At 44.3% G+C, this 25,525-nt stretch overlaps 1 protein-coding gene across 1 annotated transcript in view; it reads left to right on the top strand.

Annotated features, from left to right (window-relative positions):
- LOC145345624 (dynein axonemal heavy chain 8-like) overlaps positions 1-25,525 on the top strand; it is a gene marked incomplete at its 3' end in the record, with an annotated part of 1,250,971 nt that overhangs the window by 1,137,194 nt on the left and 88,252 nt on the right. Inside the window, exons 68-72 of the mRNA XM_080193458.1 lie at positions 1,920-2,146; positions 8,613-8,731; positions 12,394-12,497; positions 16,410-16,586; positions 17,842-18,009. Coding sequence (XP_080049584.1) covers positions 1,920-2,146; positions 8,613-8,731; positions 12,394-12,497; positions 16,410-16,586; positions 17,842-18,009 — 795 coding nt within the window. The remainder of the gene's footprint in view (positions 1-1,919; positions 2,147-8,612; positions 8,732-12,393; positions 12,498-16,409; positions 16,587-17,841; positions 18,010-25,525) is intronic.

The following is a 25,525-nucleotide window of genomic DNA, read 5'->3' on the forward strand; positions in this document are numbered from 1 at the left end:
AGGCATATGGCCTTCATCGGTCGGGTATTGAGTTTAAAAATTGGCAAACCATGTTGCAGCTTTATAGAAGCTTAGTTAGGCCACACTTGGAATATAGTGTTCAATTCTGGTCACCACACTACCAGAAGGATGTGGAGGCTTTGAAGAGGGTACAGAAAAGATTTACCAGGATGTTGCCTGGTATGATGGGCATTAGCCAAGAGGATGAGTTGGAGAAACTTGGTTTGTTCTCACTGGAGCAACAGAGGTTGAAGAGCAATCTGATAGAAGTCTACAAGATTATGAGAGGCATGGACAGAGTGGATAGCCAGAAGCTTTTTCCCAGAGTGGAAGAGTCAATTTCTAAGGGGTTTAGGCTTAAGGTGTGAGGAGCAAAATTTAAAGGAGATGTACGAGGCAGATTTTTTACACAGAGAGTAGTGGGTGCCTGAAGGAAGTAGTGGAAGCGGATACGGTAGTGACTTTTAAGGGACGCCTTGCCAAATACTTCCTCAGTGTGATAGCAGCTGGGAAAGTTATTTGTCACATAGCCTGAAGATTATCCAGGCCTTACTGCATAGGGCTTGGAATACTAATTGTCTGAGGAGATGTGATTAGAATTGAACACTGTGCAGTCATTAGCAAATGTCCCACTTGTACTATTTTGGAGGGAAAGTCAGTGATGACATATTTGTAGATGATTGGGCTGAGGACAGCAGGAGAGACTATGGCAATGCCTTGAGCTGAGGTGTCTGGTTTCCAGCAACCAGAGTCATCTTCCTTTGTATTAGCTATGACTCCAACCAGAGAAGAGTTTATTCCCTGATTCCCATTGACTTCAATTTTGCAAGGGTGGTTCCTCTTAACTCAGCTGAGGAATTCAGCTGATTTTTCCATGTGTGCACTTAGGGTGCAGTGTGTACTGGCGCTGAATGGCCCTGATGAACCCAGTAAGAAATCTCACAATTCCAGGTTAAAGTCTAATAGCTTTATTTGGTAGCAAAATCCACAAGCTTTCGGAATGCTGCCCCCTTATTAGGGTGAGTGGGAGTTCTGTTCACAAACAGGGCATATAAAGACACAAACTCAATTTACAAGATAATGGTTGGAATGTGAGTCTTTACAGGTAATCAAGTCTTAAAGGTACAGACAGTGTGAGTGGAGAGAGGGTTAAGCATAGGTTAAGGAGATATGTATTGTCTCCAGCCAAAATCTCACAAACTGTCCTGGCTGGAGACAATACACATCTCTTTAACATGTGCTTAACCCTCTCTCCACTTACATTGTCTGTACCTTTAAGACTTGATTACCTGTAAAGACTCACATTGCAACCATTATCTTGTAAATTGATTTGTGTCTTTATATGCCCTGTCTGTGAACAGAACTCCCACTCACCTAATGAAGGGGCAGCGCTCTGAAAGCTTGTGGCTTGTGCTACCAAATAAATCTGTTGGACTTTAACCTGGTGTTGTCAGACTTCTTACTGTGCTTACCCCAGTCCAATGCTGGCATCTCCACATCCTAGTGAACCCAAGCAGAGCATCGATGAGTGGGTTATCGCTGAGTAAGTGCTGTGTGATAACACGATTAAATAATTTCCCTGAGAGTAGACTGATGGGGCAGTAATTGGCTACATTAGATTTGTCCTTTCTTTATGTGAAAGCTATGGAGCCTTATTAATGTATATAAATTGCCAGCCTGATACCTTTTGTCCAGCTTCCATTAAACACAGAAGTGGGTGGGTCAGATCTAGGTTTTAAGTTTTGTGATTTTTAACAATACTATCTGACTTCTTCCAAATGGGCTGATGAACCTGCTGAGTATTTCCGACTTCCACATTATATTTTCCATTTGTATCGTTGTAGGTTAGCTGGTTTATTAAAACAATATGAATGTTTTACTGTCTATTTCTAAGCCTGTTTTGTTTGTTTTGATGCTAGGTTGGTGAAAAGTTTCGATCGCGTGCACTGAAGTTCCCTGGTCTGATCTCTGGATGCACAATGGATTGGTTCAGTCGCTGGCCCAGAGAGGCATTGGTTGCTGTCTCTAATTATTTCCTTTCTGGTTTCTATATTGCTTGCTCAGATGAAGTCAAAAGCCAACTTGTCGCAACAATGGGTGTTTTTCATGACAGGGTCTATCAGACATGTGAGGACTATTTTCAGAGGTATGTTCTGATTGATTTATTGATGACATTTCGAAGCAGGAGACATTGAAGCCAGTTAACTTGATTAATCTGGCAGTTTCTGTTTTAAACAAAGAGTGAAATCGAACCAAGGGTACAAATAGTATAACACACCTCCTGACTCCACAAAGCCTATTCACCATCTACAAGGCACAAGTCAGGAGTATGGTGGAATACTCCCCACTTGTCTGGATGTGTGCAGCTCCAACACTCAAGAAGCTTGACACCGTCCAGGACAAAGCAGCCCACTTGATTGCTACCCTTTCCTCAGCAGTGACAACTATGTGTACCATCTACAAGATGCACTGATACAATTCGCCAAGATTCCTTAGGTAGCACCTTCCAAATCCATGACCACTACCAGCTAGAAGGACAAGGGCAGCAGATATCTGGGAACACCACCAGCTGGAAGTTCCCTCCACATGTATTGAAATAGTAAATCTTCTGTATTATTTGCAAGTAAATCATAAGATTAGGACAAAGAGACATAATTTAGATTTAAGACTGATGCCAGCTTGTCTTTACAGAGGAGTAATGAACACTTAAAATAGACCTCTGGTACATCAGCAAAGACAAACTGCTGAAAAGCCAAGAAATAATTTGATGCTATGTTGTGGAAAGTATGGAATCTTTCTGGATAATAAACTAAGATGAAATCAATTAATTTATCACATCTATAATTATCCTGCGATCAGTTGTTTTCATCACTTTATCCTGGTCAACTAATTTTGCATCAGCAAGTTTCCACTATTTTATTATCAACTTTTCCCACATAAGCTTGGAGAAAATCTTTTAAATCTTGCCTTTACCTTCTCTGCTCGAAAGGGGATAATCCCAACTTGTCCCGTCCCTCCACCTAAAGGCTCGATCCTGGTACCATTCTAGCGAACACCCCATCCTCTATTCTTCCTAAAGTGTCGTGCCTGAATGGATCACAATACTCCCTGTAAGATTTCACTCATGCTCTCAACAATCCAATTTCTCTATAACCTCTTCCTTTACTGTAATATTGGCACCATCCTTTGTTTTAATGATGACATTGATAAATTATACATAGCAGCCATTCATCCAAATCATGTTACTATGTTCTAAATGCTCTGTTAGCACTTCCTTATTAAAAGATTCCAGCTGTCAGGCTTACTGGAGTTTCCTATTTCTCTGTTCCATTTTTCATCAACTACCCTATTATATTGGCCACTTTCCACTTCACTGGAATTGTTCTGGAATCTCTGTATTTTTGGAAGATCACAACCAATACATCCAGTATCTCTGTTGCCACTTATTTTAGAACTCTGGGATGTGGACCATTAGGCTGAGCTAATTTGCTGGCTTTTAATTCATTAAAGTAATTAGGATAAGCAGAGAAACACTATTAGAGATATTAAGTTTCTTCCTCTCATTAACCTCTTGGATCCTCATTAACCTTGTTATGTCTTATAAAGGTGAACCAATTTATTTGGATTTTCAGAAAGTTTTTGATAAAAGTCCCATGTAGGAAGTGTGTAAAAATTAAGGTACATGGGATAATAAATTGGAATGGATTGAGAACTGGTTAGCTGGCAGGAAACAGAGTAGGAATAAATTAGTCTTTTTCAGAGTGGCAAGCAGTGACTGGTAGGGTCCCATAAGGATCAGTGCTTGAGTGCCAATTGTTCACGATATGATGGGATTCAAATCAGAGTCCCCAGAGCATTATTCTGAATTACTAGTTCAGTGACAATACCACTGTCATTGCCTCCCCTCATTATAAAGTGGAAAAATGTGAAGTTATGCACTTTGACTGGAGAGACAGAATGGCAGAGTATTATTTAAATAGTAATAGATTGGGAAATATTTATATACAAAGGGTTTCCTTGTACACCAGTTACTGAAAGTAAATTTGCAGGTACAAGCAATTAGGAAGGCAAGTTGCATGTTGGTCTTCATTGCAAAGTGATTTGAGTACAGGAACAAGGATGTCTTACTACAGGGCCTTGATGAAATCATAGCTGGCGTGTGTGCATCTTGACATGGTTATACTTGACATGGAAACAGTGCAGTGAATATTCACCATACTGACTCCTAGGATGTCAGGATTGACAGAAAAAAATCTGTTCAAGATGGTCTTTGTCAGGTTCTGACTAAAAACCGGTGTGTTTCTTCCCAGAGAAAAAGCCAGATTTTTTTCACCATATCTTCTGATATTGTCAAAAAAAGGGAGTGGGAGGTAAGATTCATGATATCATTCTTGAAGGGCTGGGTCTGAAAACACGAGCAAAGCCACCTCCACAGAGATCCAGCTGCCCTTTTTTAGAGGGTGCTTTGATCTCTTATTAAAGTTAAAGACTCCATCCTGTCCCCATGGACAACGCAACACTCTGCAGATAAGGGGAACCACCCCCCCAACCCACGAACACAGAGGGGCAACCATCCACCCAACACTTAACGAACGGGTTGCCCCCCAGCATTGTTGGCATCAAGGTGACTTAAACCGGCCCCCCATCATCACCAACATAGGGGGATTAGTGCCCCCCTCCACCCCCACTGCTAAACCGTGATGCAAGCACAACTTATTCCCCCCATCCTGTCAATAATGGGAAGCCTACAGCCCTGACATTGCCAAGGGACAGTAGCCTACCATATCCCTGACCACCCAGGGGTACAGTTGCCTCTGCGCCACTGGCATAGTCATCTTGGCTGTAGGAGATGTCACTCCAGCTAGGGAGGAACGACTGATCTGCCCAGAAGCAATGGCACTAAGCCGTTTAGGAATATCTAAATCTATTCAAATTAATGGTAATCAAGTTCAGTATCTTCTGTCTGAACTGTATGCCATTCTTGGAAGCAAGTTTGCACCATACATTCAGGTGGGTACTCTCAGAAATTATACTGCAAAGGTCTTTAACTGAAGACTTTCTCACAGCCACTCTTACTCTCTGTGTGAGTATCAGGGAGCTGAGCCCAATCTGTCACATGCTGCTGCCAATGGCCTGGGGCAATAGGGCTCCTTATCTGGGTAGGAGGGACTCCCACAACTGAAACTTGCCAGCCACTCCAGACTATATGTCAGTCAGAGAGAGAAGGCAGCACAGACATCTTGAGGTTGGGGGTGGGGGAAGGGAAGAAGGGTGGGCGCCATCATCTGATTCCCTATTGGGCTGTAAGTCACATTTAATGCACACATTATCCAGGTCACAGGAGTAGGATAGCATGACAGCAGTAAGATTGCGAGATGTACAACCCGGACTATCCATGGTGCATGTTGGTGTGGCCCTCTTCTGCAGAATCTTTCATCATCGAGTGCATAAGGTTAAGGGCAATTTTGATGGGGAGCATTGTGCCTCACAACAGCGACAACATCTGCTGTGGCATCCACGGCAGATACCATTTCCCTAGCCCTACACTCAATCCTGGAACACCTAGATAACAAAGCCACCTATGTCAGACTCCTATTTATTGGCTACAGCTTAGCCTTCAACATCATTATTTTGACAAAACTCATCTCCAAACTCCATGGCCTGGGGCTCAGCTCCTCCCTCTGTGACTGGATCTTAGACTTCCTGACCCACAGACCACAATCAGTAAGAATAGGGAACAGCACCTCCTCGACAATCGTCCTCAACACTGATGCCCCACAAGACTGTGTCCTCATCTCCTTACCATTGGCCTTATACACCTATGACTGTGTGGCCAAATTCTCCTCCAACTTGATTTTCAAATTTGATGATGACATCACTCCAGTGGATCGGATCTCAAACAGTGACGAGACAGAGTACAGGAATGAGAGAGAGAATCTGGTGAACTGGTGCAATGACAATCTCTCCCTCAGTGTCAATAAAACAAAAAAGATGGTCATTGACTTCGGGAAACATAATGGAGGATATACCACTGTCTATATCAATGGGCATGAAGTAGAAATTGTCAAGAGCTTCAGGATTTTAGGAGTCCAGATCACCAACAACCTGAACATAAGAACATCAGAAATAGGAGCAGGAGTAGGCCAACTAGCCCTTCGAGCCTGTCCCGCCATTCAATAATATCATGGCTGATCTGTCGTGGCTCAGTTCCACTTTCCCGCCCTCTCCCCATAACCCTTAATCCCCTTGCCTATCAAAAACCTATCAACCCGCGTCTTAAAAATATTTAGCGAGGCAGCCTCCACCACTTCAACGGGCAGAGAATTCCAGAGATTCACCACCCCTTGAGTGAAGAAGTTCCTCCTCAACTCTGTTCTAAACCGGCCCCCCCTTATCTTGAGGCTGTGCCCTCTAGTCCTACTGTCCTTTCTGAGAGGGAAGAGTCTCTCCACCTCTATCCTATCCATCCCATTCATCATCTTATACGTTTCAATGAGATCTCCCCTCAATCTTCTAAACTCTAACGAGTACAAGCCTAGTTTATTCAGCCTCTCCTCATAGTTCAACCCCCTCAACTCCGGCATCAGCCTAGTGAACCTCCTCTGCACTCCCTCCAAGGCCAAAATATCCTTGTGTAAGTGCTGCAACCAAAACTGCACACAGTACTCCAGCTGCGGCCTCACCAGTGCCCTGTACAGTTGCAGCAAGACTTCCCTACTTTTATATTCAATCCCCCTCGCTATGAAGGCCAGCATCCCATTCGCCTTCCTGACCACCTGCTGCACCTGCAGGCTGGGTTTTTGCAACTCATGCACAAGGACCCTGAGGTCCCTCTGCACCGTTGCATGCTGCAGTTTTTCGCTATGAACTGGTCTTCTCATCCCAACACTATAGTTATGAAAGCCCATCAACGCCTCTACTTTCTCAGAAGACTAAGGAAATTAGATCCTCAAACTTCTACAGATGCACCATAGAAAGCATTCTTTCAGGTTGTATCACAGCTTGTTATGGCTCCTGCTCTGTCCAAGGCCACCATAAACGACAAGAGGTCGTGAATGAAGCCCAGTGTATTACTCAAACCTGTCTCGCATCCATTGACACAGGGGGCGATTTTTACTATTTTGATTCTAAGTGCTGAATCTGGGCGCAATTCAGATCCGACTTGTAAACCTGTTCTCAGGCACTCCCATATGCACTCAGCCTGAAAAAAATTGCGAGTCTGAATTGCACTGTGGTGGAGCTTATTGAACCCGAAACGCTGCAGCTCCGATCAAAGCCTTTAACTGCACAAACGTAGTGAAAAAAAAATTGAAAAACGCACCCCTGTCACATCACACGCAGGCTAGAAAAAGAAGATAAAGTGGCCTGGGAGCAATAGCCCCCACAGATATTGCACCCACACCCCCACAACGTAACTGTCCCCCTTAACCACTCATCCCCCCACCCCCCACTATCCAGACCGATCGCAACCCCCGCCCCCTTTTCCTGCCGCCCACAGATCACCTGCAGAGTGGAAGCAGTTGCCACCCCCCCCCGCCCCTAGCCCCATCAGAGATCCATCTGGCCCTCCCTCCTTGCCCCCTCCGCAGCCCCCCCAACCCCACCCCAGAGAATGATCGGGCCTCCCTCCTCCCTGCCCCATCCCCATCAGAGAACGATCTAACCCTCCTCCTTCCCTCTGCCACCCACCCCCATCAGAGAACTATCTGGCCTCCCTTCCCCCACACTCCGTCCCACCAGAGAACAATCACAAGAGTTATAATACCTGTCCCTTTACCTCCTCCATGTACAAGGTTCCCTATGTTACTTTCAGATGAAAAAGTCACTTGCACTTCATTCAATTTAACCCACTGCATTTGCTGCTCTCAATGCAGTGTCCTCTACACTGGGGGCACTAAACATAGACTGGGTGATTACTTTGCGGAACACCTTCATTCAGTCCACAAGCGTGGCCTTGACCTTCCTGGCACTTGCCATTTCAATTGTTGTCCTGTTCTTATGCCCACACTTTTGTTCCCAGCCTGCTACAATGTTACAATGAAGTCCAACATAAACTGAAGGAACAGCATCTCATCTTCCCATTAGACCATTACAACCTTTTGAATTTAACACAGTTCAGCAACCTCAGACTATGAACTCTGTCTTCCATTTTGATAGATTTTTTTCCCAATCTTTCCACCACAGTGATAGTTTGTAACTGCTGGGCAACAATGCAGGAAAATGTGAGGTCATCCATTTTGGGATCTAGTAATATAAGTGGAAGTATTTTCTATATGGTGAGAAGCTTGGAGTTGTGGAATAGCAGAGATTTGAGGGCAGAAATTACTTAGTAAGGTGCAACAAGTCAATTGAAATGTTGGATTCTTTTGGATGCAATAATATAAAAGAGGAAATTCAAGACAATCTTCCTGCAGAGGGAACAGGAACTGTTGATTTGTGCTAACTTTCACATTTTACTGCTTGTAATTTTGTTAAAATCGTTTTCTAGCAAAAATACATAGAAATGATGAGCAATGTAGAAAGGATATGAAATAGTAAGTAATATATAAATGGGCTTTAAGATAGCTGACATCTGTTAGAAATAAAAAATAATTTATATTCCTAATTTACAGATATCGGCGAAGAACGCATATAACCCCCAAATCTTACCTTGCTTTTATAAACAGCTACAAATCTATTTACACAGAGAAACATGCAAACATCAATGACCTAGCAGAGCACATGCAAGTGGGTATGTACATTTCAGAGAAATTTCTAGTGCCAGTTTTTGAATGTGTGTGACATTGTGCCATCTCAATAAGAATGAAAAATTACTGACCATGATGAATACCGTAGACCTTTGTCTGGAAAATGAGTGACATTTGTAAGAATGCATCAAAAAGGAGGGAGTAGACAATTTCCTGAGAAGTTTGAGATTTCTGTATATAACATTCTGTTTGTGCAACATCTGTATTACCTGAACAATTACAGGTGAGTATTGAGATGCCTGGATACTGGCTCTGGTAGTATCTGGCATGGGTGTGATAATACTATCCTGTTTTATGTTTAAGAGGGACTGCTTGAAGAATCAGTGTTTTTGCCAAGCAGTTGTTTTGTCTGGCTGGAAGGCAACAGATGCTATAAATGCAGGATAATAACTTGTTTCAGCTCGGAATGTTTGTTATAATTTGTTAGTGGAGTTATTCCTGAGGCGAGCTAACCTTTCCTCATATTTATACCAAAATAGAAAAATTGCTGGCACGTAATCTGGTTTTATAATATAACATGCCTTGAAGTTCTGGTCTGCCATCTTAATATCAGAGGTTATAAATTACCTCTTGCATGGAGCCAAAGCCATTTTCCTGGATTGCACTGCAGCATTCAAGTTATTTGGACTTCCAGAAAGTTTTCGCCAAAGAGCCACTTAAGAGATTAGAGTATAAAACTAAAGTGCATGGAATTGGGGATAGTGTATTGAGATGGTTAGCAGACAAGAAACAAAGAGTAGGAATAAATGGGTATATTTCTGATTGGTAGGGAGTGACTAGTAGGGTACCATAGGGATCAGTGCTGGGACCACTGCTATTCACAATGTATATTCATGATTTGGATGAGAACTAAATGTAATATCTACAAATGCAGATGACACAATGTTGGTGGGTGAGCTGTGAGGAGGATGTAGAGATGCTTCAGTGTGATTTGGTCAAGTTAAGTGAGTGGGCGAATGATTGGCAGATGCACCATAATGTGGATATGTGTGACATTGTCTACTTTGGTAGTGAAAGCAGGAAGGCAGATTCCTATCTGAATGACCATAAACTGAGAGAGGAGCGTGCAACGAGACCTGAGTGTCCTTGTATGTAGTCACTAAAGATAAGCATGCAGATGCATCAAGTGGCAAAGAAGGCAAATAGTATGTTGGCCTCTATAGCAAGAGGATTCGAGTACAAGTGTAGAGATATCTTGCTGCAAATATATAGGGCCTTGATTTTAAAGTTTATTTATTAGTGTCATAAATAACCTTACATGAATACTGCAATGACGTTATTGTGAAAATCCCCTAGTTGCCACACTCCAGCGCCTGTTCGGGTACACTGAGGGAGAATTCAGCACATCTTTCATTGTTGTGGAAGGAAACCGGAGCAGCCGGAGGAAACCTACAGAGACACAAGGCCACTCCTGGGTACATTCAAATTGTGTGGAATTTGGGTCTCCTTATCTGAGGAAGAATGTTCTTTCCATAGAGGGAGTGCCGAGAAGGTTTACCACACTGATTACTGGGATGGTGAGACTGACATGTGAGGAGAGATTGAGTCAGTTAGGATTATATTTGCTGAAGTTCAGAAGAATGGGGGTGAATTTCATAGAAAACTACAAAATTCTAACAGAACTAAACATAGTTGATGCAGGAAGGATGTTCCTGGTGGTGGGGGTGTCCAGAAACAGGGCTCATATTTTGAGGATATGGGATTGTGATGTTAATGTACCTTTAAGAGATTTTTTTTCTAAATTATGCTTTCTGCAATTGTGAGCAGACCTTTATGACACCAGTTTACCTTTTTATTGCTGCTTAAATGGGGGTTTGGTTACTTTTATGGGAATGTTTATGACCCTGCATTGTTAGGAGAAAAGCTGGCTGGCAGGTCAAGTGATAGGAGTTCTTTCATTTTTAGTTTGGAGCTGCAGGCTTTTGTTTTCGAAGAGACAGCAAGCTGAAAAGAAGTCTCTTTCTCACCCTGGTTTTGGAAATTCTGTGGTCATCTTATTGGGGTGGCCATCGGGGTGGCAAGATGGGGGAAGTCAGCTTGTTGATGGGGGGTGGAATGGGGAGGTTAGGGCTGTCAATGGGGGTAGGGTTCAGCTTGCCTGAACATGTCAGAGAGGCCAGTGATCAGGGCGTTTTGGGGTCAGAGGGGCAGCATTGCAGGATAATTGGGAGGCCTGCAATCTCAGCACTGACAGATCGGCACATGAGCAGTGGCCTGCTCAGTGCTATGCTGCCAGAATCTCCAGCAAGAACAGGCTCCACCCACAGATCTTTAATAAGATTCACAGTAGGGTACTCTGATGCACAGAGTGTGGGAGATTCATTTTGAAATTCCCATTGAAAAAACCTGCCGCATTCATTCCAGTTTTTCTGCAAATTCAACACTTAGAATTTTTTTGAGAGAATCCCACCCTGTATGTTTGCAACAAGGAGTTTGATATAGTTCTTGGGGTGAAGGGGGCCAAAAAATATGGGGCTGAATGGCAGATTTGCCAACCAATCAGCACTGTCTTCTCATCCAGTAAAAAATTGTTGATTTCTTTTGCATTATGTTCTTGGAAATGTACTGATGAGTGCAAGATGAAAAGCTTCAACAAAATATGTCTCTTTCTCAGCGATATTCATGTTGTATACTATCACTCAAAGGGTGGTGAATCTCTGGAATTCTCTGCCCGTTGAAGTGGTGGAGGCTGCCTCGCTAAATATTTTTAAGAAGCGGGTTGATGGGTTCTTGATAAGAGAGGGGATTAAGGGTTATGGGGAGAGGGCGGGAAAGTGGAACTGAGCCACGACAGATCAGCCATGATCTTATTGAATGGCGGGGCAGGCTCGAAGGGCTAGATGGCCTACTCCTGCTCCTATTTCTTATGTTCTTATGTTCTTATGTTCAAATGACTGTATCATAAGGGTGTAACTGCTCCCAGAACAGTGTGTCTTCTCCTATATAATCTGCAAGGTCTGACCTTAGACTCAATCTCAGCAAATCTGAACCCAAGTTACTTAAGCTGCAAACACCAACTGCAGATTTGGTTGTCAGGGTCTGCAAAGTATTCCACAGATTTCCACATGTTGCAGTCATGGAACATCACCATTCATAAGAGCATAAGAACATAAGAAATAGGAGCAGGAGTAGGCCATCTAGCCCTTCGAGCCTGCCCCGCCATTCAATAAGATTATGGCTGATCTGTCGCTGCTCAGTTCCACTTTCCCGCCCTCTCCCCATAACCCTTAATCCCCTCTTAATCCCATTCCTGCCATGTCTGTCTAACCTTACTTAAATATGTGACTAGTTAGCTAGTCACTAATTTCATTAACTAAAGGAATAACAATTTACAATCTCTGGATTGGAGACAAAAGAAAAACATTCACTAACTAATGCAGGTAGCAAAGCAAAAATAATTTTCAAAAGCACTTCCTTTCCCCCTGCACCAAAGTGCCAATGTTGCATTCATAGATCAAGCACCCTCTTCCCAGATCACCCTCTGTGCGTCTTCACACTGTGTGGTAGTGAAACAGTCTTGTGTTGTCGCTGTCTAAAATGTGCAGAAGGTTTCTGTAACACACCCCCATCTTGGTGAGCAAGTAGAAAGAAAGGAAATTTTTGTGAGATGCATCAGCTTTTATCCAGACAAAATACTTTATTGCAGGTCTCTCCAAACTTCTGGAAGCTACAGAATCTGTAGCTATTCTCGCAAAAGAACTGGCCCAGAAAGAAAAAGAGCTGGCAGTGGCATCACGTAATGCTGATAAGGTTGGTATGCATGAAAGTTTCACATTTATCTCACTTTGTCATAGTCTTGCCATATAATACTCATTAAATAAATTGCAGATAATCAAACTTTTATTGTTATAATCACAAGATTTGTTTATTATAAAAATACTAAGTTGTTTTAACAATAATTATGAGAACTTGCAACATAGTGATATGACAAAAATGGACACTAAATTTAAACAAAATGATTGCAGTTTATGAAATATAAACTATCTGCCCATTATCCCTTCCCCAGAGCTGATGAATCTGTCCTCCTCCATATTAAACACCACATGGAATAGACATTGAGGTTAACAAAGTGGATGTATTCTTGGTGTTGGCATGCAATGTCCTCACCAGAAGTGGCTCGATAGCAGCACCAGTAACCAAATTGGCTGAGTCAACACAGGTCCCTGAAAGTGGCAACGCAAGTGGAAAAGGTTGTCAAGAAGCATGCAGCATGCTGGCCTTCATCAGCCAGGCATTGAATTTAAAAATTGGCAAGTCATGTTGCAGCTTGAAACAACCTTGGTCAGGGTGTACTGAGAATATAGTCTTCAATTCTGGTCGCCACACAGCCAGAAAGATGTGGAGGCTTTGGAGAGAATGCAGAAAAGATTTACCAGAATGTTGTCTGGTATGGAAGGTATTAGCTATGAAGAGAGGTTGGAGAAACTTGATTTGTTCTTACTGGAACAACGGAGGTTGAGGGACGACCTGATAAAAGTCTGCAAGATTATGAGGGGCATGGACAGAGTGGATAGTCAGAAGCTTTTCCCCAGGGTGGAAGAGTCAATTACGAGAGGGCATAGGTTTAAAGTGTGAAGAGCAATGTTTAAAGGAGATGTATGAAGAGTGTGGTGAGTGCCTGGAACTTGCTGCTGCAGGAGATAGTGGAAGCTGATACAATAGTGACTATTAAGGGGCGTCTGACAAATACATGAATTGGATAGAAATAGAGGGATATGGTCCCCGGAAGGTTTTAGTTGGGATGGGCAGCATGGTCAGTGCAGGCTTGGAGGACTAGAGGACCTGTTCCTATGCTGTAATTTTTCTTTGTTCTTTGTTCATATCTGCGAGACTGAGCTTCAGCACTCAGTAAGAGAAAAACTGACGTGAGCTTGTCTTCACAAATTAACTTGTCACAGATAAAATATAGCATTGGTATACCATCATTGTGGAGACAAACTTCCAACTTAGAGAGCATTGTGTGGTGTGAGATAATTGCCTTGTTATATGTAATAATTTCAAAACAGATCTGGCAGCTCAATGTACTGGAAGCTGAAGTGTTTGCCTACATCCGTTGTCATAACGTCTGCATGGTACACTGGGGAGACCATGCAGATGCTACGACAACGGATGAATGAAATCGCTCGACAATCGCCAGGCAAGACTGTTCCCTTCCTGTTGGCGAACACTTCAGCAGTCACAGGCATTCGGTCTCGGATCTTCGGGTAACATTCTCCAAGGCGGCCTTCATGACACACAACAGTGCAGAGTCACTGAGCAGAGACTGATAGCCAAGTTCCGCACACATGAGCACGACCTCAACCAGGATCTGGGGTTCATGTCGCACTACCTGTAACCCCCATGACTTGTCTGGGCTTGTAAAATCTCACTTACTGTCCTGTCTGGAGACAATACACATCTCTTTAACCTATGCTAATGCTATCTCCACTCATATTGTCTGCATCCTTAAGACTTGAATAGCAGGTTAGCTGTAAAGACTTGCATTCTAATAGTACTCTGTAAAATGTGTGTGACTTTATATGCCCTTCTCTGTTCAGAACCTTCCACACACCTGACGAAGGAACGCCATTTCCGAAAGCTTGTGGGATTACTATTAAATAAACCGGTTGGACTCTAACCTGGTGTTGTGAGATGTCTTACTGTGTTTACCCCAGTCCAATGCCAGCATCTCTACAGCAGTACAGTAGCACAGTGGTTAGCACTGCTGCTTCACAGCGCCAGGGACCCAAGTTCGATACCCAGATTATGTCACTGTCTGTGTGGAGTTTGCATGATTTCCCCATGTCTAGATGGGTTTCTTTCAGGTGCTCTGGTTTCCTCACACATTCTGAAGGACATGCTGGTTAGGTACATTGATCTGAACAGGCGCCGCACTGCGGTGACTATGGGAATTTCGCAGTAACTTCATTGCAGTGTTAATGTAAGCTTTACCTGTGACTAATGAATGAACTTTACTATTTAAAAATAAGATGTTAGCCATTTCATACAGTCATAGAGGTTTACAGCATGGAAACAGGTCAACTTGTCCATGCTGCCTCCTTTTTTTTAAACTCCTAAGCTAGCCTCGATTGCCCACATTTGGCCAATATTCCTCTATACCCATCTTACCCATGTAACTGTCGAAATGCTTTTTAAAAGACAAAATTGTACCCACTTCTACTATTACCTCTGGCAGCTTGTTCCAGAAACTCACCACCCTCTGTGTGAAAAAATTGCCCCTCTGGACCCTTTTGTATCTCTCCCCTCTCACCTTAAACCTATGCCCTCTAGTTTTAGATGCCCAGACAGATGAGGAGAATTCTTTCTGTCAGAGTTGAGAGTTTGTGGAACTCTCTTCCTTAAAAGGCAAAGAGGATGGGAGCAGAGTCTTTGAATATTTTTGAGGCAAAGCTAGAAAGATTCTTAATTAATTAGGGGGTGAAAGATTATCGGGGAAAGGCAGGAATGTGGAGTTGAGGTTACAATCAAGTTAGCCATGATGATACTGAATAGGGAAACAGGCTTGAGGGGCTTATTCTTGTTTCTAATTCACACAAGTATCAGGGCTCCACCCCATCCCACCTCACCACGGCAGTACAGTGGGCAATCGCCACTCCATAGACATCGACCCCCGCCCCCCTACCCCCTCACAACCATTGCCACCCCCTCAGCCACCAATCTCCCCTTTACAGACAAGTTCCACTCCCTCTCCTTCACAAGCATGATATCCCCCCACTCTCACCCCTCTCCCAGGCAAGTACACCTGCCTTTCACAGGCATTGGCACTTCCCGTCCACCCCAACACACATAAGGGGAACACCCCTGTAGGGCTCTGCCGATGGCACATGCTGGTATTGGTCTCTAACACAGATTTATTCATGCATAGGACTTGATGTCACTGGCTGGCAAGCATTTATTACCCATCTCTAGTTGCCCTTTTTCAGAGGACAGTTGAGATTCAACCACTTTGCTGTGGCCCTGGAGTCACATGTAGGCCAGACCAGGTAAGGACAACAGGTTTCCTTCCCTAAAGGGCATTAGTGAACCAGATAGGTTTTTCGGATGATCAATGATCATCAGTAGATTTTTTTTATATTGAATTCAAATTCCACTATCTGCCATGGTGAGATTCGAACAGGGTCCCCAGAACATCAGTTAAGTTTCTGGATTAATAGCCTAGCAATAATATCACGAGGCCATTACCTCCCCAGTACCAGATTAGCATCGCCAGATTGGCATGCTAACCAGTGCCAGGGGAAGTATCAACTTGTGCTGGGGGAGTGCCAACCTGTACAAGGGCTATACTCGCATCATGTGGCTGGGAGACCCATTATTAAATACTAAATACATATAAATAAGGTTCCTGCCCTTTGTGGGTGGGTACCTCATTACGTTACTGGCAAGGGGCAGAGAAAAATCAAGAAACAGGACCTTGCTGGTGAGTATCTCATTTTCTGACTCTCACAGGATTTTGTGTTGCATCGCTATTTACACTTGCAGCAGACACCCAGTACATTCACAATGATTCTTGTTCGAAGAGGAGCAGGCTCCTTTGGTACTGCCCAGTGCTGGAAAGCTGTAGAGTTCACTTGACTGGCAGCATCAAAATGAGAGTCACATTTCAAAAATATCCCACCTAATAACAATATGGACAAGATTTTTCCTGTTATTCTCATCTTGCAGGTTCTGGGAGAAGTAACAGTGAGTGCACAAGCAGCAGAGCTGGTCAAAAATGAAGTTATGTTAGTTAAAGATAAAGCCCAGAAAATTGTAGATGAAATTGAAGAGGATAAAAGTATTGCAGAGGGCAAACTGATAGCTGCAAAACCAGCACTAGAAGCTGCAGAGGCTGCTCTCAATGTGAGTACCTTCTTTACTTGATACAGGAAAAATTCCTAGAACCATCTTAAATGCATTTATTGTTTTTACAAACACCATTGAACTAGCATGGTGTTACTAAGTAGACAGTTATTCCATATAGCCATCTGTCAATGTCTAATATACTGTGTTGTGCCGAAAGATAATGTGGGGGCTATTTTCCCTTGAATGCTCCCATGAAGACCCATAATTTCAAATTCCAAATATCTGTAATTCGAAGTATTTCGAAATAACGGAAATCAAGGACAGCCTGAATTTATTTAGCACATTTAACACAGTAAAAAATGCTTTGCAAGCCAAATCGAACAGAATTTCACACTGATCCACAAAAAGAGATATTAGGCCAGATGACCAGAGGTAAGGATTCCCTACCCTCACAGTTGTATCTCTGTTGGCCTTTATGGAGGATTTACTTCCCTCCTGATGGGAACCAAATCAGGGAAACAGTGAAGGAAGAGTGACCAACATCAAGGAAACTCATTGCTGCTGAGATAGGGAACACCTTTCAATCCTATTTCAGTAGGTTTCAAGTCAATATAGTTTCTGAATGTAGCCCTTTGTCTTAGAGTCAAACTAGATTTCAACCTACTAAAGAATACGGGGCAAACCAGTGTTGCGTAATTGCTGTGAAACGCAACCGGGCTTGTTTTTGCTCATCTGAGATTTCTTCAGTAAAAAATATAATTTGACTGGGTGTGTGACCCCAATTTCAGGGAGAAAAGCAAATCCCAAGTCTGGACTTGACAGCAAGATTGCCTTGGCAATTTTATCTCAGGCAGCCTCCTAATTAACTGCCTCTAACATATTATGTTATTTATAAAGAGCTAAGTACACAGCCTCACAGTGCCAGAGACCTGGGTTCAACTCCGATCTCGGGTGACTGCCTGTGTGGAGTTTGCAAGTTTTCCCTTTCCTGCATGGGTTTCTTCTAGGTGCTCCGGATTTCTCCCACGGCCCAAAAGACATGCTGGTTAGGTGCATTGTCCATACTAAATTCTCCTTCAGTGTACTCAAACAGGCGCCGGAGTGTGGTGACTAGTGGATTTTCACAGTAACTTCGTTGTAGTGTTAATACAAACCTACTTGCGAGACTTTCAAAAAAGAACCAACTTTAATGCTGAATCTCCAGGTGCAAAGATCTTTTCTACCACCTTTAAGAATTGATCGAATACCAGTTTATGCTGATCAGTTGTTCTATAATGTAATGAAGAGCTGCCTGTTATCTTTCTCTTTCCAGACAATCAAGCCTGCTGATATTTCCACTGTGCGTAAATTAGCCAAACCGCCTCATTTGATTATGAGGATTCTCGACTGTGTGTTAGTTCTCTTCCAAAAGAAAATGGATTCAGTTACCATGGACCCTGAAAGACCCTGTCTCAAGCCATCCTGGGGTGAATCTCTGAAGGTGACTCAATTTATTATAATCCTATGATGTTTTACCAGATAAACAGTGTTCAATGGTGAGAGATGACTCTTGACAGTGACTTAATTCATAGAAATGTAATATTTGAAGAGTTCTGCTGCAAAGTATCGTATAGAAATTCCTATCAAATAAACTGGTTGAACTTTAACCTAGTGTTGTGAGACTTCTTATTTGACTGATCCAGTTTTGTATCCACCTTGCCAGCTCACCTCTGATCCAGTGCGACTTCACCTACTGCACTAGGCTGCCATGAGGGACCTTGTCAATGGCTTTACTGAAGACAACATCCACTGCCCTACCCTCATCAATCATCTTCGTCACTTCCTCCAAAAACTTGAACAAGTTCATGAGACACGACCTCCCATTCACAAAACCATGCTGCCTCTCACTAATATGCCTACTTATTTCCAAGTGGGAATAAATCCTGTCTCAAAAAATCCTCTCCACTAATTTCCCTATCACTGATGTAAGGCTCACCAGCCTGTAATTACCTGGATTATTCTTGCCACCCTTCTTAAACAAAGGAACAATATTGGCTATTCTTCAATCCTCTGGGACCTCCCAGGTAAGAAGTCTCACACCACCAGGTTTAAGTCCAACCAGTTTATTTGATAGTAATCCCACAAGCTTTCGGAAACGGTGTTCCTTCGTCAGGTGTGTGCAATGTTCTGATCAGAGAAAGGCGTCTTAAGACACACACAGTTTACAGAATACGGATTAGAATGAAGTCGTTGCAGCTAACCTACTATTCAAGTCTTAAAGATGCAGACAATGTGAGTGGAGATAGCATTAGCACAGGTTAAAGAGATATGTATTGTCTCCAGACAGGACAGCAAGTGAGATTTTACAAGCCCAGGCAAGTCATGAGGGTTACAGTTGTGCAACATGAACCCCAGATCCCGGTTGAGGCCAACCTCATGTGTGCGGAACTTGGCTATCAGTCTCTGCTCAGTGACTCTGCGCTGTCGTGTGTTGTGAAGGCCGCCTTGGAGAATGTTACCCGAAGATCAGAGAGCGAATGCCTGTGACTGCTGAAGTGTTCACCAACAGGAAAGGAACAGTCTTGCCTGGTGATTGTCGAGTGACGTTCATTCATCCGTTGTTGTAGCGTCTGTATGGTCTCCCCAGTGTACCATGCTTCGGGACATCCTTTCCTGCAGCATAGTAGGTCGACAACATTGGCTGAGTTACAAGAGTATGTACCGTGTACCTGGTGGATGGTATTCTCACGTGAGATGATGTCATCCATGTCGATGATCCGGCATGCCTTGCAGAGGTTGCTGTGGCAGGGTTGTGTGGTATTGTGGTCACTGTTCTCCTGAAGGCTGAGTAGTTTGCTGCGAACAGTGGTCTGTTTGAGGTTGCGCAGTTGTTTGAAGGCAAGAAGTGGGGACGTGGGGATGGCCCTAGCGAGATGTTCATCTTCTTCAATGATGTATTGAAGACTCCGGAGAAGATGTCGTAACCTCTCCGCTCCAGAGAAGTACTGGACGACAAAGGGTACTCTGTCCACCATGTCCCGTGTTTTTCTTCTGAGGAGGTCGGTGCGGTTTTTCGCTGTGGCGCATCGGAACTGTTGATCGATGAGTTGAGCGCTATATCCTGTTCTTATGAGGGCATCTTTCAGAGTCTGGAGGTGTCTGTTGTGATCTTCCTCATCTGAGCAGATCCTGTGTATATGGAAGGCTTATCTGTAGGGGATGGCTTCTTTAACGTGTTTAGGGTGGAAGCTGGAGAAGTGGAGCATTGTGAGGTTATCTGTGGGCTTGCGGTACAATGAGGTGCTGAGGTGACCATCCTTAATGGAGATGCGTGTGTCCAAGAATGCCACCGATTCTGGAGAATAGTCCATGGTGAGTCTGATGGTGGGATGGAACTTGTTGATGTCATCCTATAGTTCTTTCAGTGATTGTTCACAATGAGTCCAAAGGAAGAAAATATCTTTGATGTATCTAGTGTATAGCATCGGCTGAAGGTCCTGTGCGGTGAAGAAGTCTTGTTCGAGCCTGTGCATGAAGATGTTGGCATATTGAGGTGCGAATTTGGTCCCCATGGCTGTTCCGTATGTCTGGATGAAGAACTGGTTGTTGAAGATGAAGACATTGTGGTCCAGGATGAAGCGGATGAGTTGTAAAATTGCATCTGGAAACTGGCAGTTGTTGGCATTGAGTACTGAGGCAGTTGCAGCAATGCCATCGTCATGGGGGATGTTGGTATAGCGTGCCGAGGCATCCATTGTGACAAGGAATGTCCCTGGTTCAACTGCTCCATGTGTGCTGAGTTTCCGTAGGAAATCCACAGTGTCACGAAAAAAATTGGGGATTCTTTGAACAATGGGTTGCAGGATGCCCTCGACGTAGCCAGAGGGGTTCTCGCACAGGGTCCCATTCAGGGTCACAGCAAAAAACCGCACCAACCTCCTCAGAAGGAAAACATGGGACACGGTGGACAGAGTACCCTTCATCGTCCAGTACTTCCCCAGAGCGGAGAAGCTACGACATCTTCTCCGGAGTCTTCAATACATCATTGATGAAGACGAACATCTCGCTAGGGCCATCCCCACACCCCCACTTCTTGCCTTCAAACAACTGCACAACCTCAAACAGACCACTGTTCGCAGTAAACCACTCAGCCTTCAGGAGAACAGTGACCACCATACCACACAACCCTGCCACAGCAACCTCTGCAAGACATGCCGGATCATCGACATGGATACCATCATCACACGTGAGAATACCATCCACCAGGTACACAGTACATACTCTTGTAACTCGGCCAACGTTTTCTACCTAATACGCTGCAGGAAAGGATGTCCCGAAGCATGGTACATTGGGGAGACCATACAGACGCTACAACAACGGATGAATGAACATCATTCGACAATCACCAGGCAAGACTGTTCCTTTCCTGTTGGTGAACACTTCAGCAGTCATGGGCATTCGCTGTCTGATCTTCGAGTTAGCATTCTCCAAGGCGGCCTTCACAACACACGACAGCGTGGAGTCACTGAACAGAGACTGATAGCCAAGTTCCACACACATGAGGATGGCCTCAACCAGGATCTGGGGTTCATGTTGCACTACCTGTAACCCCCATGACTTGCCTGGGCTTGTAAAATCTCACTTACTGTCCTGTCTGGAGACAATACGTATCTCTTTAACCTGTGCTAATGCTATCTCCACTCACATTGTCTGCATCTTTAAGACTTGAATAGTAGGTTAGCTGCAACGACTTCATTCTAATCCGTATTCTGTAAACTGCGTGTGTCTTAAGACGCCTTTCTCTGATCAGAACATTGCACACACCTGACGAAGGAACACCGTTTCCGAAAGCTTGTGGGATTACTATCAAATAAACTGGTTGGACTTAAACCTGGTGTTGTGAGACTTCTTAATGTGTTTACCCCAGTCCAACACCGGCATCTCTACGTCATGACCTCCCCAGTAGCCAGTGAGGATACAAAGATTTCTCTCAAGGCCCAGCAATTTCCTCCCTTGCCTCTCTCAGTATTGTGGGGTATATCCCATCAGGCCCTGGAGACTTGTCTACCTTGGTGTTTCTCAAGAACCCCAATAGCTCCTTTTTAATCTCAACATGACTCAAACTATTTACACATTCTTTCCCAGACTCATCATCCACCAAGTCCTTCTCTTTGGTGAATACTGACGCAAAGTACTCATTTAACATCTCACCCATTTCCTCTGGCTCCACTGATAGATTCCCTCCCTTGTCCTTGAGTGGGCCGACCCTCTCCCTGGCTACCTTCTTGCTCTTTATATCTGTGTAAAAAGCCTTGGGATTTTCCTTAATCCTGCTTTATCATAATCCCTTTTAGCTCTTCTTACTCCTTGATTTAAGTTTCTTTCTACTTTCCTTGTATTCCACACTTGCTTCGTATGTTCTCAGCCTCCTAGCTTTGACAAATGCTTCCTTTTTCTCTTTATAGAATATAGAACAGTACAGCACAGTACAGGCCCTTCAGCCCTCGATGTTGGGCCGAGCTGTGTCCGAACCCAAGATCAAGCAGACCAGACGCAGCACGGTTTCGTTAAGGGGAAGTCGTGTCTGACAAATTTACTGGAGTTCTATGAGGATGTGTCTAGGGCGGTGGATAGAGGAGAGCCGGAGGATGTGGTCTTTCTTGATTTTCAGAAGGCGTTTGACAAGGTACCTCACAGGAGGTTATTGCAGAAGGTCAGGGGACATGGAGTTGGGGGTAGGGTGTTAGCGTGGGTAGAGGATTGGTTGTCAAATAGGAGGCAGAGAGTGGGGGTCAACGGGTGCTATTCAGATTGGCGGTTGGTGACTAGTGGAGTGCCCCAGGGGTCGGTGCTGGGGCCTCAGCTATTTACCATTTATATAGATGATCTGGAGGAGGGAACCGAGTGTATGGTGTCGAAATTTGCTGATGACACCAAGATTGGGGGAAAGGCAAATTGTGCGGAGGGTGTGGAGAGTCTGCAGAAGGATCTAGATAGGCTGGGCGAATGGGCCAGGAACTGGCAAATGGAATTTAATGTTGGCAAGTGCGAGGTGGCCCACTTTGGTAGGAAGAATGGTAGGAAGGATTATTACTTATGTGGCGAAAAACTGCAGCAGGCGACGGTGCAGAGGGACCTTGGGGTCCTTGTGCATGAGTCGCAAAAACCCAGCCTGCAGGTGCAGCAGGTGGTCAGGAAGGCTAATGGGATGCTGGCCTTCATAGCGAGGGGGATTGAATATAAAAGTAGGGAGGTCTTGCTGCAGCTGTATAGGGCATTGGTGAGGCCGCAGCTGGAGTACTGTGTGCAGTTTTGAGCGCCGTACTTACGCAAGGATATTTTGGCCTTGGAGGGAGTGCAGAGGAGGTTTACTAGGCTGATGCTGGAGTTGAGGGGGTTGAGCTATGAGGAAAGGCTGAATAAACTAGGCTTGTACTCGTTAGAGTTTAGAAGAATGAGGGGAGATCTCATTGAGACATATAGATGATGAATGGGATGGATAGGATAGAGGTGGAGAGACTCTTCCCGCTCAGAAAGGACAGTAGGACTAGGGGGCACAGCCTCAAGATAAAGGGGGGGCGGTTTAGAACGGAGTTGAGGAGGAACTTCTTCACTCAAAGGGTGGTGAATCTCTGGAATTCTCTGCCCGTTGAAGTGGTGGAGGCTGCCTCACTAAATATTTTTAAGACGCGGGTTGATGGGTTTTTGATAAGAGAGGGGATTAAGGGTTATGGGGAGAGGGCGGGAATGTGGAACTGAGCCACGACAGATCAGCCATGATCTTATTGAATGGCGGGGCAGGCTCGAAGGGCTAGATGGCCTACTCCTGCTCCTATTTCTTATGTTCTTATGTTCTTACTCCCTATCATTCTGGTGTGCTCCATGTGCCTATCCAGTAACCGCTTGAAAAGTTCCTAAAGTGTCCAACTCCACTATCACAGCAGGCAGTGTATTGCACACCCCAACCCCAAATGAGTAAAGAATCTACCTTGAACATCCCTCCTATATCTCCCACCATAATCCTTTCAGTTATGCCCCCTAGTAACAGATACATCCACCCGAGGAAATAGTCTCTGAGCCTCTATCCCCCTCATCATCTTATAAACTTATAGTAAGTCGCCTCTCATCCTCCTCCGCTCTGAAGAGAAAAGTCCCAGCTCCCTCAACCTTTCCTCACAAGACCCACCCTCCAAATCAGGCAACATCCTGGTAAATCACCTTTGTACTCTCTCCAATGCTTCCACATCCTTCTTATAGTGAGGTGACCAGAACTGAACACAATATTCCAAATGTGATCTCACCAAGCTCCTGTATAGTTGCAGCATAACCCCACGGCTCTTAAACTCAAACCCCCTGTTAATAAACGCTAACGCACTATAAGCTTTCTTCACGGCTCTATCCACTTGAGTGGCAACCTTCAGAGAACCCCAAGATCTCTCTGTTCCTCCACATTCCTCAGAGCCCTGCCATTGACCCTGTAATCTGCACTCAAGTTTGTCCTACCAAAATGATTCACCTCGCACTTATCAGGGTTAAACTCCATCTGCCACTTTTCGGCCCAGCTCTGCATCCTATCAATGTCTCTTTGCAGCCTGCAAGAGCCCTCCACCTCATCCACTATTCCACCAATCTTGGTGTCATCAGCAAATTTACTAACCCACCCTTCAGCCCCCTCTTCCAAGTCATTGATAAAAATCACAAATAGCAGAAGACCCAGCACTGATCCCTGGTACACCGCTGGTAACTGGCCTCCAGTCTGAAAATTTTCCCTCCACTACCACCTTCTGTCTTTTCGGATAGCCAGTTACTTATCCAATCGGCCAAATTTCCTTCTATCCCACACCTCCTTACTTTCTTCATGAGCCTACCATGGGGAACCTTATCAACGCCTTACTAAAATCTATGTATACAACATCAACTGCCCTACCTTCATCTACACACTGAGTTACCTCCTCAAAGAATTCAATCAACTTTGTGAGGAAAGACTTACCCCTCACAAATCCGCGCTGACTATCCTCGATTAAGCTGCGTCTCTCCAAATGGTCATAAATCCTATCCCTCAGGGCCTTTTCTATTAATTTACTGACCACCAAAGTAAGATTAACTGGCTATAATTATCAGGGTCATTCCTATTTCCTTTCTTGAAGAGAGGCACAGCATTCGCCACTCTCCAGTCTTCTGGCACAATCCCCATGCACAGTCAGGACTCAAAGATCAAAGCTAAAGGTTCTGTAATCTCAACCCTTGCCTCCCAAAGTATCCTAATTTGTATCCCATCTGACCCAGGGGACTTATCGACCCTCAGGTTTTTCAAAATTGCAAGTACATCTTCCCACAGAACATCTATCTCCTCCATACTATCAGCCTATATCACACTCTCATCCTCAAAAACATGGCCCTTCTCCTTAGTGAACACTGAAGAAAAGTATTCATTCAGCACCTCATCTATCTCTTCTGACTCCATGCACAAGTTTCCACTACTACCCTTGACTGGCCCTAACCTCACCCTAGTCATTCTTTTATTTTTCACCTTAGAGTAAAAAGCTTTGGGGTTTTCCTTGATCCAACCCACCAAGGACATAAGAACATAAGAAATAGGAGCAGGAGTACCCCATCTAGCCCTTCAAGCCTGCCCCGCCATTCAATAAGATCATGGCTGATCTGAAGTGGATCAGTTCCACTTTCCCACTTTCTCCCCATAGCCCTTAATTCCCCTGTCTATCAGAAACCTATCTACCCGTGACTTAAATATATTTAGCGAGGTAGCCTCCACCACTTCAACGGGCAGAGAATTCCAGAGATTCACCACCCTTTGAGTGAAGAAGTTCCTCCTCAACTCTGATCTAAACTGCGCGCCCCCCCCCCCCCCATTCTTGAGGCTGTGCCCTCTAGTCCTGCTATCCTTTCTAAGCGGGAAGAATCTCTCTACCTCTACCCTATCCATCCCCTTCATTATCTTATACGTCTCTATAAGATCCCCCTCATCCTTCTAAACTCCAACAAGTACAGACCCAGTC

This window comes from Carcharhinus amblyrhynchos, chromosome 7 (genome assembly GCF_965287045.1).
Source record: "Carcharhinus amblyrhynchos chromosome 7, sCarAmb.v2.hapA, whole genome shotgun sequence".
In the NCBI taxonomy this organism is placed as follows: Eukaryota; Metazoa; Chordata; class Chondrichthyes; order Carcharhiniformes; family Carcharhinidae; genus Carcharhinus; species Carcharhinus amblyrhynchos.